The sequence below is a fragment of the Enoplosus armatus genome, chromosome 20 (assembly GCF_043641665.1).
Source record: "Enoplosus armatus isolate fEnoArm2 chromosome 20, fEnoArm2.hap1, whole genome shotgun sequence".
NCBI classification, from domain to species: domain Eukaryota; kingdom Metazoa; phylum Chordata; class Actinopteri; order Centrarchiformes; family Enoplosidae; genus Enoplosus; species Enoplosus armatus.
Window position 1 is genome coordinate 10649646 of NC_092199.1, and position 12079 is coordinate 10661724.

At 40.9% G+C, this 12079-nt stretch overlaps 1 protein-coding gene across 1 annotated transcript; it reads left to right on the forward strand.

Annotated features, from left to right (window-relative positions):
- Positions 1–638: 638 nt before the first annotated feature.
- patl2 (PAT1 homolog 2) lies at positions 639–6415 on the forward strand. The gene is made up of 19 exons (XM_070927073.1): positions 639–662; positions 1010–1163; positions 1822–2096; positions 2184–2246; positions 2333–2386; positions 2475–2639; positions 2973–3047; positions 3163–3311; positions 3989–4063; positions 4170–4293; positions 4375–4492; positions 4768–4874; positions 4956–5009; positions 5101–5243; positions 5403–5559; positions 5723–5863; positions 5941–6038; positions 6130–6270; positions 6382–6415. The coding sequence occupies exons 1-19, from the start codon at positions 639–641 to the stop codon at positions 6413–6415; spliced, it is 2151 nt and encodes a 716-aa protein (XP_070783174.1).
- Positions 6416–12079: the final 5664 nt, after the last annotated feature.

Sequence of the window (12079 nt, forward strand, 5' to 3'; positions counted from 1 at the left end):
ATTTGCCTCTGAGATGTAGAGGAGCAGAAGTATAAAGTTGCATACTCAAGTAAAGTACAAGTACCTCCAAACTTTACTTAATTACAATACTTGGGTAAATGCAGCTGTTCAGAAACCCTTCTTCATCCACTTATGCATGTACAAGAACATGTCTATTATTTCTTACATGTGCTACAGAGGTGTGCTTGTAAACAAGCTTCCATAATTGGGAAGACTCTGCAGCCTAAAGATGTTGCTGCTGCAGTAAAGTGTTTCAAGTAAACTTTTACCGCTAGATGTCGCTGCTCGCTCACTGTTTACCCCCAGGGGACTCGTTTTGAGCTCGAGCTTAACTATTTTAAAATCAATGGCTGCTTCCTGAGTGTGTCCAGGTTTTGGAAAAGTATTGAAAGAATAAGTATACATTCTTTAACAAATCCAAAACCCAATAAAATATGCATAAACTGTAGCATACCGCAGAGGCGAGATGACAGCTGCGTGAAAGCGTGTTGACGTGTTCACGCCTCTGCGCCTCACAGGTGAGTTCATTTAAAAGTTAATGAGCCTCCCTCGCTGTCTGACAAGAGAAACCTTGCGAGGAAAGTCACCGTGACCCGTCGGCTCCAAGTGTAATAAAAAAAAAACTACCAAAATACAGAATGAGTGATTCAGAACAGCAACAAGTAAGTCTGCATCATTTGGCTGCTCTTCTAATGTGTGAATATTGTACTGAGGAAGCTGCAGCCTCAATTTGGGGCGTATTCAGCGTGCTAGCAAACTTATCACGCATTCATTGCAGGCTAAATAAGCATATGGGTCTGATGCCATGAAGTAATATTACAACAGTGGCAGTGCTTTCATAAATAAGTGGAACACAGTGATTTTTCAAACACAAGTGACCATTTCCCGGCTTGTTTTTTGAAGGTTTCTTCTCGGCGTCTCTTGGTTATTTTGTAGTCATGATAAATTCTTGAGTGGCTTTTTGTGTTTGTTTGTTTTTTTTACCCCCACATTGTCTCCATCCACCCAGGAGGCTGAAATGGTGTCTCAGCCTCAGTGGCCTGAGAATGGAGATGAGTGGAGTGATGGAGAGGATGGGACGAATATGGACTGTGGGCTCCTGCAGGCCATGGCGGAGGAGGATGAGGAGATAAACGTCTACAACGAGGAGACGTTTGGAATGGGTCTGTAGATGTTTCCGTCATTTCACAGAGTATCTGAAATACATACATAATCCGTTTGTCCTCAGATGTGACAGCAGTCCTGTCAGCTTCTGCAGCAGGTATACTGATGCCAACCTGTTTCTACACTGTACAAACAAAGAAAGTTGAGAAAAGGTTTGGCATTTTGGGAAATACACTTACCGGTCTTCCCGTTCTTGCCTAGAGTTACATGAAAGGATAGATACCAATCTTATATCGATGTCAAATATGACGCTTGGCTTAAAGAATGGAATCAGTTTCCATACATACACATATACATTAATATACACACATACATTAATATAGCAAATTCAGATTTTACAGTGTAGAGGTTTGGTTTTCCAGCATTTCTAAAGAACACAAATTAACAGAACTGTCTCACTTAGTAATGGATCACAGATAAAGATGTCAAGTTTATCAGGACTCCGTCAGTTTTGATGAAGCAAGAGATCAGCCTGGTTTGTTAAAATTTGTGTGCTACAGAATACATATCTGCTCCATAAAGCACATGTCCTGTGTGTTCTCCTTTTTGAGAAAAGAAAAATGGAGAAATTTTATATTTCTCTGGTTTCTTGATTGCGCCCTCTATCAAATCTTGCATGAAGCAGTAACTGTGTGTCTACATGTATCTGTATCATAGATCTTGATGCAAACGGGACTACAGAGGACCCCAGCAATGGCCTCCTGCAGTTTGGAGAGCCGCTGCCGCCTCCGCAACCGCCACAACCAGACCCCAAGCCACCGTCGCGCCACAGCTCCCCCTCCCCTCCCAGACAGAAGCCACAGTATCTGCCCCGGGCTCCCCTAGGGCGGCGTGGCAGAGGTAGGGGACAGAGGGGAGGGGGGCTGGGCAGGGGACAGATGTTTGAAGACCCAGCTGTGGTGAGGACAGTGGAGGGGCGACCAAGCCTCAAGGTGATGCAGATTAATTGTCTGAAATTTGGGATTTGACAGCTTTCCTCATAGCAGCTTGTCTTCATTTCGATGTGTTTTTGCTTCAAGAGTCTTGACAGTGCCATAGTGGACTGTGGGAGTGCCATGTACCAGAAAACCTTTGAGGATGGTGTAAGTGATGGCAACTTTTAAAGACATTTTGTATCACACCTTTTGTTTGTACTACTTGTGGTTTGATTTTTCTGTTTTTCTTTCAGCATATGGAGCCCTCTTCCAGAAAGACTAGAAGGATGTCAGGATCAATACTTCAGGTTAAGATCACTAAAGAACACGTGTTATAATCTGTATTACAGTGGGTTTCTTAAACAAATAGTTGTCTTATTTTATTCTGTTTCTTAGGACAGTGCTATAGTGTGTGTGATTGATGGTCACAGAGGCAGAGGTCAGCACCTGACCTCCAACTTCCTGGATTTCCCATATCCTGTCTCTTCCTTCAGGGGCAGGAGAGGGGAGCCCAGAGGATCCTACTCCAGAAGACAGTTTGGCCAAAGAGGCCCCTCTCAGGTGGGAAACTCATTTTACCAAATCTACTGTAAAGAGACCTTTTTTTTGGTTTTTCTCTTTCTTGCTGAGAGTTGGATGATACCTCATGTCTATATAATTAATATGAAGCTGGCACCAGTAGTGGGTTGGCTTAGCTTAGCAATAGTCTTTATGTTAAGCTAACTGGCTGCTGGTTCCATCTGCATATTTGCCGTACAGACATGAGTGGTATCCATCTTCTCAGCAAGAAAGTAAATCATTTTATTTCCCAAAATGTCAAACTAGTTTTTAAACGAACACATTGTCAGATGTGGTCTGTCAAATTCTTCACTGAATTGTAGTTTTCTCTTGCAGATGCATGCATCCGTGGTACCAGGATCACCCATCTTCTCACGTCAACCGTTAACCCCGCGGCAACATTACAATCAGGTTTAAATCACACATATCCTGATACATTAAAGCCAATAGCAAATGTATTCACGTAGAATTGAGTAAATCTACTTTTGCCTGTCGGAACTCATGACATTATTTTGTGTTGAATCAGAGAGGGGGCTTCATGTTTCCTATGAACCGGCCCTGCCCCTCCACTCCTCAGTCTTTGACTCCGAAGATGATGCAGCTCCGCTTTGGTGCCAACTCACCAAGACCATCCCCCTTTTACAGCCCCTCGTCTAATTCAGTGCAGCACTTCAGGTGTGTGACGATCTCGTGTTTCTCAGGAATGTTTGATTTGTGGCCTGAAGTATTTGCCAGCAAAGTTTCAGTGTCGTATTTTTAGGACTTGGCAGTCTTGCTCATCCCTCAGTATATAGAGTATATAAAACTCTCTTCACCGACCTGACATTCATACATTTCATACAATCTCTAGTACTAATATATCGTATGTGTTTACAAGGTGAAGTTGGAGGAATCGATAACTTTACCCTCTGGAGATAAAAGATGTACATCCCAAAAACTGGTGCACAGCTGATCTCAGATATTGACTGGGAAAATGAAAATGAAATAACAGTATATGAAGCCAAGTAGTGATTTTACTGGAGGTCTAAAGACTTCACCATGAAAGGACATGACTGCAGATGGATGTAGGCTGTACGCTCAATTGATTGAACCGGCTCTTCCCACAGCTCTTAAAGTGCAAGTTTATACTGAAAGATAGAAACATCTCAAGTAAAAAGTGAGGACTTTTTTTCTAGTAGCAAATCTGGGCTGGTTTGAATACCCAGCTGAGAGAAAACATAATATTGCCATATAGTACAAGTCCCATGTCTTCGAACTGTATGCATTGATAAACTGTTACTCTTTGACTGTGTGCAACAGAGGAAACTGATGAGCGTTGAATGCTTTTGAATATGACGTTGTCTGACACGCAGGTACCCCGGTCCAGTCACCCAGCTCCACCCCCAACATAAACGACTACTTACTCAAAAACAACGTATATTCCAAAGGTTGGTGTTACATCACTTAAAGATTTTGAACTTGTTCTGTCATGTTCAGTAATTTATGAAAGGGAATAGGCCTTTTTTTTTACAGAAAAACATGACTTGATTGTAGAAAATCAGAGGGCTGGGATCCTTACTGTAATCTCATGACGGCCAAAGAGAAGGAGTGGATCACCAGGCTGCAGATGATTCAGCTGCAAAGTGAGAATCCGTACCTCGAGGACTACTATTACCAGGTGGGACATCTTTGCTCTAGTGTCATCATTAATTCAAATAACCAACCTTTTAATGGCTGGCGTATTCAAACTTTGTCACAGGAGTACTATCGGCGGATAGAAGCCAAGATGGCAGAAGAAGAGTTGGGCATCAGGGGCAAGAGGGAGCCACCCAAGCTCACCACACCTTACATCACGAAAACAGACTCCTACACACCAGGTTTTTCTCTCCTCATCTTTTCATGCGCATGCCCTCTTCACTGTTCAAAATCCTGTTTTTGTCCTCCTGTTGAGGAAATACCTGCAGATATTAATCAGGACTGAAAAGAATCTTTTTATACAGTTAATAGTGTCCTTTTAAAAGTCTCCTTTTTGTATTATTTTACTCCGTTGTGCCCCCCCATTCTGAAACCAAGCCTACACTGTTGTGTGAAAGGGTAATACAAGACCTTTATCTACTCAAGCTTGCTAAAAAAAAGTCTTGTGCTCTTCCAGTGGTGCACATTGAAGGCTCTTTGGGTCAAGTTGCTGTGTCCACATGTTACTCTCCTCGTCGTGCCATCAGTGCAGTTCATGCAGTCCAAGCTCAAGGTCCACTCGAGGTGACTATTTTTTGAGACTTCTAGTATCTTAGAAGTGTATTAATCTGCCCCCCGATACTGACACTTATTTCCACATCACAGGAACAAAAAGACATCAGACAACAGCGGTTAGAAGTCCTTAGCAAGATAGAAAAGGTACCTGATGGTTATTTGTTCTGATGCAGTGAGATACCTTTTTTTTTATGTACCTTCTTCTCCAACACTCACCACTGTGCTACCCTGCAAGTTGTACATAGTTCTGTTGGAGGTCGAGGAGACGGAGAGGATGAAAACCACAGTCTTGTCTGAAGCAGAGGAAAGAAGGCTGATGGAGAAGAGACAGAGGAAAGTGGAGCACATCTACTCCCAGCTGCAACACCACGATCCCCTGTGAGTTATACAAGAAGTGGTGCATGTGGTGTAAATATTGTGTGTACAAAAGTGAAATAAATGTATTCTTGTTTCTTAAAGAAGCTATACTATTCTAGTTAATCAACATGTTATTGAATTTGAACAATGCATTTTCTCAATATCAATATTTTGATGTAGAGATTCAGGAGGGGAGTTTCTTCCTTTCCTGCTCGTCTCAAAAGGCAAAAGGCTTCTCGCCCGTCTGCTCCCATTCCTGAAACATGATACTGCACTTAAAATCTTGAGCATTGTGACCTCTAAGCTGCCTACACTGATGAGCAGAGATGCAGAAGAGGTAGGGGAGTTTTTTTTTTTTTTTTTTTTTGCAGTACAGTTATAAATCTGTGTGCCTAAGCAACTTCAAAATCACAAATCCAATGAAAGGAAATGAATGCATGTTTTACTAATGTAAAATTACTGGGATGAATCTGATCATCGTCCTCATATCTTCTTTGTAGGCCCTTCCAGTACTCTACCCGCCTCTTCGAAATGTGATTGGAGGCCTGACGTTCAGTCAGCTAATTGGGGTCCTCAAAGATCTGACATCATCTGAGTCTCTGACGACATTGGAGTCCCTCACGCTGGCATGTCAGAACAAGGTCTGCGCTTTCTGCTTGGCTTTTATTTTTGTGTGTAACGTTTGTGGTGTTTTCTCATTTATTTATTTTCCTTTCAGTTTGGACTGTCATTACTATATGCTCTCCTGTCCCAAGGAGAGAAGCTGCTGTCCTCGGGTGTCCCTCTAGAGCCCAGCATCGGTGACTTTGAGACCTGGTGGGGAGTTTAATATACTAATATTCCATGATGGGAGATCCTTTTAACATCCTTAGGAAGTTTTGACGTTGGTGTTGCTGTTGTCTTTTAGGACAGACACAATATTCCAGGTGGCTGGACAGCTGTCCCAGTGTTCACTGGTGGAGCCGCTCCTCTTGCCCTCAAACCTGCTCACTCTCTTCTGCCGTTACCTGGACAAGCGCACTGTGTATCAGCTGAAAAGCAACATGGAGTAAGTCCTTTTTTTAATGTTTTGATACAAGAAGTAGTTCTCTTCACACTGTATACATGTAGAATATTTATGTGGTGGACCCAAACATCATTACCAAATATTTTTATTTAGATCTGCAACCGGATTCCTGGCTCTTCCATCTTAAGGTGGACGTTCAGCTAATGAGACGCTCAGCTGATGACCAGGTTGAGATGAGCACTAGAGAGGAAGGCGCAGAAGCACTTCCCTGACAAAGACTCCTCAGTGTTCATTATTACAGAAGCTATGTAATGTAAATTCTTTAATTCCTATTTTTTTTTCTCCCTCATCCCTTCACATTTCTGCACTCTCAAACTGTTTCCCTTTTTATTTCCTTTATCTGATCTTTTTGCTTTCCTCCCGTTGGTCTCCAGTAGGTCATGACAGTACACAAGTTATTCTTTTTTCTTTTTTTTTACTTTCCAAAACAATTGTTGCCATCATTTCATGAGATTGCCATTTACTGAGTTGTTGGGAGCATTACATGAACTAGCAGATGGAGCTGATTTAAACACTCCACATTTGCACGTCTCCAAATGTCAGTTAATGCCAGTTACATTCAGGAAACTTGAGGTATCACTCACTGAGATAAATGCATTGGATCAGATATTGGTGACCAGGTTGAGGATTGTATAGTAATTTATGATTGCACAGCTGAACTATATGTTAATTATTATAATAATAACCATTAAGGAAGTTGTCATGGCATGGTCCATCAACATAAAAGCCATGCAAGTTTGGGTTTTTTGTAAAAAGGCATGCATTGTGTATACATGTGTATCGATACTAAATATGATGTATTTGATGTAATTTTCCATCTTAGATATTTCAGTTAAGAGATTTTTATTTATTGTATTCATTTGGAAACAGGAATAATTTAAATTGCACCCTTGTAGAGCACTTGCAACACAAATAAAAAAATCTTTAAAAATGCTCCACAGTTTGATCAAGTCTTAGTGGGAGCCATGAGGGCGTGATGTGTTTTGGGCAGATCAGTAGGCCCTCTTTAAAACATACTTAACATTGTTTTATCACCTATTTTAAAATTATTTTTTTTTTTAAATAGCATATAAACAATTTTAAACTGATCAGAAGTCCGCTACAGAAAACCATGTACCATTGTAATACTTAGCTACACACTAGGTTTTAAAAAGGTCAGAAGAAAAGGAAAAACTATTTAAAGGCAAACAATGGATAGCAGCAAAACACACGTATTAATAGAATAGTATTAAAAAAGCAATATAGGCAGTATCCATGCAGACCATGGCTGAGTCTGGTCGTTAACCTGTGAATAGACTCTTGACTGATTCACATTACACCAAATCTCAGTAACAAATCTGTGATCCAGATTTCCTGTTTTTTTTTAACCAAACTAATAAGCCTGTTCTGTGCTGAAACACCAGTGTGTGACATTCCTAAAGGGAGAGAGTGGCAGCAGGAAATGATGTGACTGTGGACTTGTAAAGAAGAGTCCATAACAGACATTTCTATCCAGAGCAGAACTCTACAAATTAAAGTCACTGAGATGAGCGATTCATGAAATACACAAGGAAAGTTTTGCCAATGACAAAGTAGAACTAGAACAGGAGCAGGCTGTGGTGAAGCAGAGAGAAAATAAAGCAGGCAACAGCCAAAGACTAGTTAACTAGTTAATACCTATTAATGCCTCATCATTAATATAACTAGTTAGCCGTTTGTAAGTATAACTGCTAATTCTAACTGTGTATGACTTCAGTGCTCTGCCAGCCCTATACGAGGCCCCTATTTCTACTGTAATGTCTTTCTCCTTTAATGTGTTTTGGTTTGTCACTGACCAGACTATATAAAGACTTTATAAAAGCTTAGTGTTGGCAGACATTTAATGGTTTTTTTATTGCCTTGGAATGTGGGACTAGGGTGGTTAAACAGAGTCCCTGTGTGTGTTTAAATAAGTATTCATTTTAGATAAATTACTGCTAGTAAGACAATCTAGTGAAGCAATGAACATGGACACCAAGTGATATCACGAAGCACAGGTGTGCTCTCTAAATAACTATACAGGTTCATCCCCTGTTGTTCCTATAATCTTTAGGAATATTGTGTCTTATATTTTATGTTTTTAAGAGCTGAAACACAACAAAATATTAATTTCAGTTGAGAGTGCTTCACACAGTGGTTAGTAAATCATCTAATAGCTCTTTGGTGTTTTACAGTTCATCTGTTAAATGGATTGAAATGATTTTTTCAGCTCCTCTCACTGCTCTCAGCTGTCAGTCTGGGTTTGTTTGCAGCAGGTTTAAAACAACGTTGTCAAGAGAGGTTGTATTTCCAGCATTAAACACTCCAACAGTTGGCAACATAGTCCACTGGCTGTCAACCAAATACTGAGTCAGAGTCTTGTTGGCCTCTAACAGCTGCACACATCTGGGCAGGAATACACATTGCAGACATGGCCATGTGGAGTCAGAGAATCCTTGTCGAACAGTGGTTGCACTGTGGTCTTGAGCCCAGGTTTTTTTTCCGGTACACAGAGCGACACACTAACATCCTGACCACCACCTCAAACCAAACCAAACCCCACCACAGGAGTGCAGTGAAGCCAGCTCCACCGTCAGCTGTCTGATAATATTAACGGATGAGATTTGGCTGTGAATCAATTAATGTCATCTGTGTGTTTAAAGCAGTTTGTTGCTCAGTTTGCTTTTATACTGACAGTACAGGTGCTCATGGCAACACGTGTCAGTCAGGAGGTACCAGAAACTGTCAGAGAGACACTGATTATTTGTCTTCAGTCTTTTTGAAAGCCATCCTGACGATGTGTGTACGCAACAGCTTGGGAGGTCTACGCAGGATATCAATGTGATTGTGTGTGTTCCGTAAAGATATAAATTGCTTTTAAGCATAATGACCTCTCTCACCCTTCAACAGTTTAGTGCAGACAGACATTTTCCACTCAGCACAGCTGTCAGCCACAGGAACTACATACCTGCTGTATAAAAGCTGTTTCCAGACAGCATCTTGAAACAAGACTAACAGTCTACAGCCACGCTAGCTGCTCAAAGAGTGGTGCTTTGAGCTAAATGCTAATGTGCTAAAATGCTAACATACTGATGTTTAGCAGGTATGATGTTCAACATGTTCGCCATCTTAGTTTTGCGTGTTAGCATGCTAACATTTGCTACTTGGCACTAAACACAAAGTATAGCAGAGGCTGATGGGACGGTCATTAGTTTTGCATGTATTTGGTCATAAACCAAACTGAAATTTTGACCTGATGGTGGCGCTAGATGAAAAGGTATCACTCAATTTATCACAATTCATCCCGAGGGGGACATGAATGTTAATCCCAAATTTCATGGCAATCCATCCAACAGTTGTTGACATTGAACTCAATACTCAATGTGAACCTCATGGTGGCGCTAGAGGAAAAGTCAGACGATCACTAAATTCTTCAGGATTCGTCCTCTGGGGATCATGAATGTCTGTTCATCTTAATCCATCCAATAGTTGTTGAGATATTTCAAAGTGGTCAACCGACGCTTCAGTCCTACAATCCATGCTGCGGGCATGGCTAAAAATGCAGATGTGATTGTGACCAATTATTTATTTGGCAAGACACAAGTCAACACAAACATCTACAACTATTACATCAAATATTATTCTACTTATTCCTTCAACAAAGAGACGAACTGCATAAACATCATGTTATTTATAAGATAAGTTTTTGTCCCATAACAAAATCGTGGATGATTAAAACCATTTTTTGCTTAAACATTTCCAAAAGAGACAAGAAGCTGAACGATCAGAGAGGAATCGAAAGACACATTTGTGACCTGGAGGTGAAAAGTTAGACAGACAGGTTTGTCAGCGGCAGCAGACGTTGTGAGAGTGTTTGTAGAGAAGCCAAGTATGTGAGAGGTCTGGGTGGGCTGTGGGGTGAGACGTTAACCTCTCCTTGACCCCATAAGAAGAGGATTTGGACTTTAAGTGAGGAATCTATGCGAAAGGTGAGATATCTTTCTCTTTTTACTTGCTTTTATCTTTAAATATACAAGGGGCCGCTCTCTCCCACCAACTGTATGTATGTATGTATGTGTGTGTGTGTGTGTGTGTGTGTGTGTGTACGCTGGGACCATGGAGACATTATGGACTGAAAGAGGCGTCACTCACAGTTTCCATCATCTCCCTCTTTAAACGGGCTCCTCTGCATCTTGAAGTGATGTCATTTCTGTCATAAAGTCCATTCGCAAATAAACTGAGGACAGTCCAGACAGGTTGCATGTTGAGCTCCCTGTACAGTATATACTCTTTACCCAATTATGAGTTATTTTTATATTTGTTCTTGTCTAAAGAAACAGTTCTTAAAACCAAATATTGCTCTAAACTGCTGCCTGTTCACATCATTGCATGTACGATTTTAACTTTGTTAGTTTCTGTCACTGACCACAGTCATTAAGAATGATTTATGCGTGCAAGTGTTAGCTTAGCATGTCTGCAGTATGTTTCCATGGTTGGACTATTCAGATGAGATGTTTTTATGCTTTACAGTGTGTTTGAGGTGTGGAGTCACCTTCTACATGCTATATTTGACTTGACTACAGTTCATTTAAATATTTTAAAGGGCACTCTGTTTACAGGGTACACACTTATTTATGCTTTGCAGCCAACACCGTCATCCAAAATACTACATGCATTTGTTTGCTGTAAGGATATAAACAGTCAGGAAATTATGAGGAAGTAGTTACACAGTCTGTATAAACAACTTCTACCATAACAATGATCACAAATCAGTGCAAAGCAACTGTAAAATCCTTTATTCCAGTTTGTGATGCACCGTCCAGAGTTCATCAGTCACTGTCCAATCTGGTGAACTCCCTCTCTTTGCTTCTCTGTCTCTCTCTTAAGTGTTAATGCTCTTTAAGTGCCCAATTATTTAGTTAGTGTGTGTACACCTCGGCTGTCTCTCCCAACAAGTGGGGGAGGATCTGGAGGACAGGAGCACCTATAAGCAGAAGGAGGGGCGCCTCAGACCAGAGTGTATATGAGACCCTCACAATCAAGGTACGTTCCCCACTCCAGATCATCTGCTCCTCGTCCTACTGCTGCTGGGTCTAAAAACATATTGGGCTTTTTCCTCCAGGTCCACGATGTTGGGACGACTACTTCTTCAGAGTGCTGCGATCCTTTGGCTGGTGCAGACAGCACACACCGGGGGTGAGTGAAGTGCAGAGGTGAAGGCCCCCCCGCTGGGAGTCAGTCATATGTCTCAACAATGTGATGACCAACTTTCTCATCTTGATGTTTTACATTAGATTTACATTCATTTGTGTGAGATTTCTTTTGGAAATTAACTAAATATGTGAACTGAAGGAATAAATCAGTCTTTTCAATTCAAGATACAGTAGCTGCCTTGTGTAAAGGCCATGTTTTGTTATATAAGGGGCCAAGAAATAAAGGAAGTTTGACAAATGGGCCAATTTAAACCTTCCGATCACCTTTATTGGAATACTTCCAGAAGAAATTCATCTGTTAAGTTTAGGGTTAGTTCAGGGAAGAAATGTGTATCCTATGAAGATGATGATGTTATCTTGCATTGAGGAAAATGCTCTCTGTCTCCGTACATCAGCCATCATTGACATTACCTGTGTGTGACATAGTGTATTTCATGACTTCTTGCTGCTTTTAATGAAAAGCTTTCTAAAACGGTCAGAAAAAGAAACCAAATATACAGAATATTTATTGTTGCTTTAATTGAGTGTTTTCCTCTTACAACTAGAGGCTGTCATTGCATTTGATTTCATGACTATAGTGA

Excerpts from the sequence above, each read along its gene's own strand:
- patl2 (XM_070927073.1), top strand. The coding sequence starts at position 639 with ATGAGTGATTCAGAACAGCAACAA. Across the intron at positions 2,387-2,474 it reads TGTCAGGATCAATACTTCAG|GACAGTGCTATAGTGTGTGT; the intron begins GTTAAGATCACT and ends TCTGTTTCTTAG. Across the intron at positions 5,560-5,722 it reads TGAGCAGAGATGCAGAAGAG|GCCCTTCCAGTACTCTACCC; the intron begins GTAGGGGAGTTT and ends TCTTCTTTGTAG.